At 52.9% G+C, this 871-nt stretch overlaps 1 protein-coding gene across 1 annotated transcript; it reads right to left on the bottom strand.

Annotated features, from left to right (window-relative positions):
- Window positions 1-28: 28 nt before the first annotated feature.
- Window positions 29-843, bottom strand: LOC106726016 (complement C1q and tumor necrosis factor-related protein 9A-like; the record flags this gene model as incomplete). The annotated part of the gene is made up of 1 exon (XM_014539353.1): window positions 29-843. A coding segment is annotated over one exon (768 nt), but the record flags the coding sequence as incomplete, so codon positions are not given.
- Window positions 844-871: the final 28 nt, after the last annotated feature.

The raw sequence follows: 871 nt of genomic DNA, 5'->3' as shown, positions 1-871 counted from the left end.
GAAAAATCATCTATTGTATCTTCACGGAGCTAACTCTGATGGGTGGCAAGGCGGATTTATAAACACTCCCCATCATTAGCTGCTGAACAAAAGGAAGCCTGTGAAAGTTGTGTCATCATCCTCATCCGCAAACAGGCCGTTAAACCTCTCCCCTCCGGACACCTGCAGCCACACCTCGTCCCCCAGCTTCAGCGGCAGCACAATGCCGCCAGAGGCCTGGTCCTCAGAGCTCATGTAACTGTCCTTCGTGTGCAGTATTTTTACCCCATTTTTGACCAAAGATACCTGCACATTCCTGGAGAACACAGTGATGTGGTAGGTGAAGTAATAGACGCCGGCAATGTGGCAAGTAAATTTTCCCGTAGCTATATCATAATGGTTGAATTCATTATACAAGATCCTGTCAAATTTAATGGGTACGTCTGAAGAAGGAAACTTGCTCAGCACAGTGAGCCCCACAGTGAAAGCACTTTTGGGCAAGACTGGAGTCTCACCAATTTTCCCTTTTTCCCCTCGATCCCCTTTCCAGCCTCTCATTCCCCGGGCTCCTGGCTCACCTTGAGGTCCCAAGGGCCCAGCATCTCCCTTGGGACCAGGCTTTCCAAGGGGGCCTATGGGGCCCTGCAAACCAGTTGGGCCCACAGGTCCACTGCTGCCCTTTAGCCCTGCTGGACCAATGGGACCCACATCACCTTTCTCCCCCTTTTGCCCTTGGGGACCAGTCTCTCCTCGGAGGCCTTTCTCCCCCATGGGGCCAACAAATCCCTTTGGCCCATGTTTCCCTGGGGGTCCTCTGGAGCCTGGATCTCCTTTGATGCCTTTTGCTTCAACTCTTCCATCTGCTCCTGAGGGGGGGGGGGGGGGAAAACAA

This window comes from Myotis brandtii, unplaced genomic scaffold (genome assembly GCF_000412655.1).
Source record: "Myotis brandtii unplaced genomic scaffold, ASM41265v1 C41836569, whole genome shotgun sequence".
NCBI lineage: Eukaryota > Metazoa > Chordata > Mammalia > Chiroptera > Vespertilionidae > Myotis > Myotis brandtii.
Note: the sequence above shows the minus strand (reverse complement) of the source record. Positions and strands in the feature narration are given on the sequence as shown.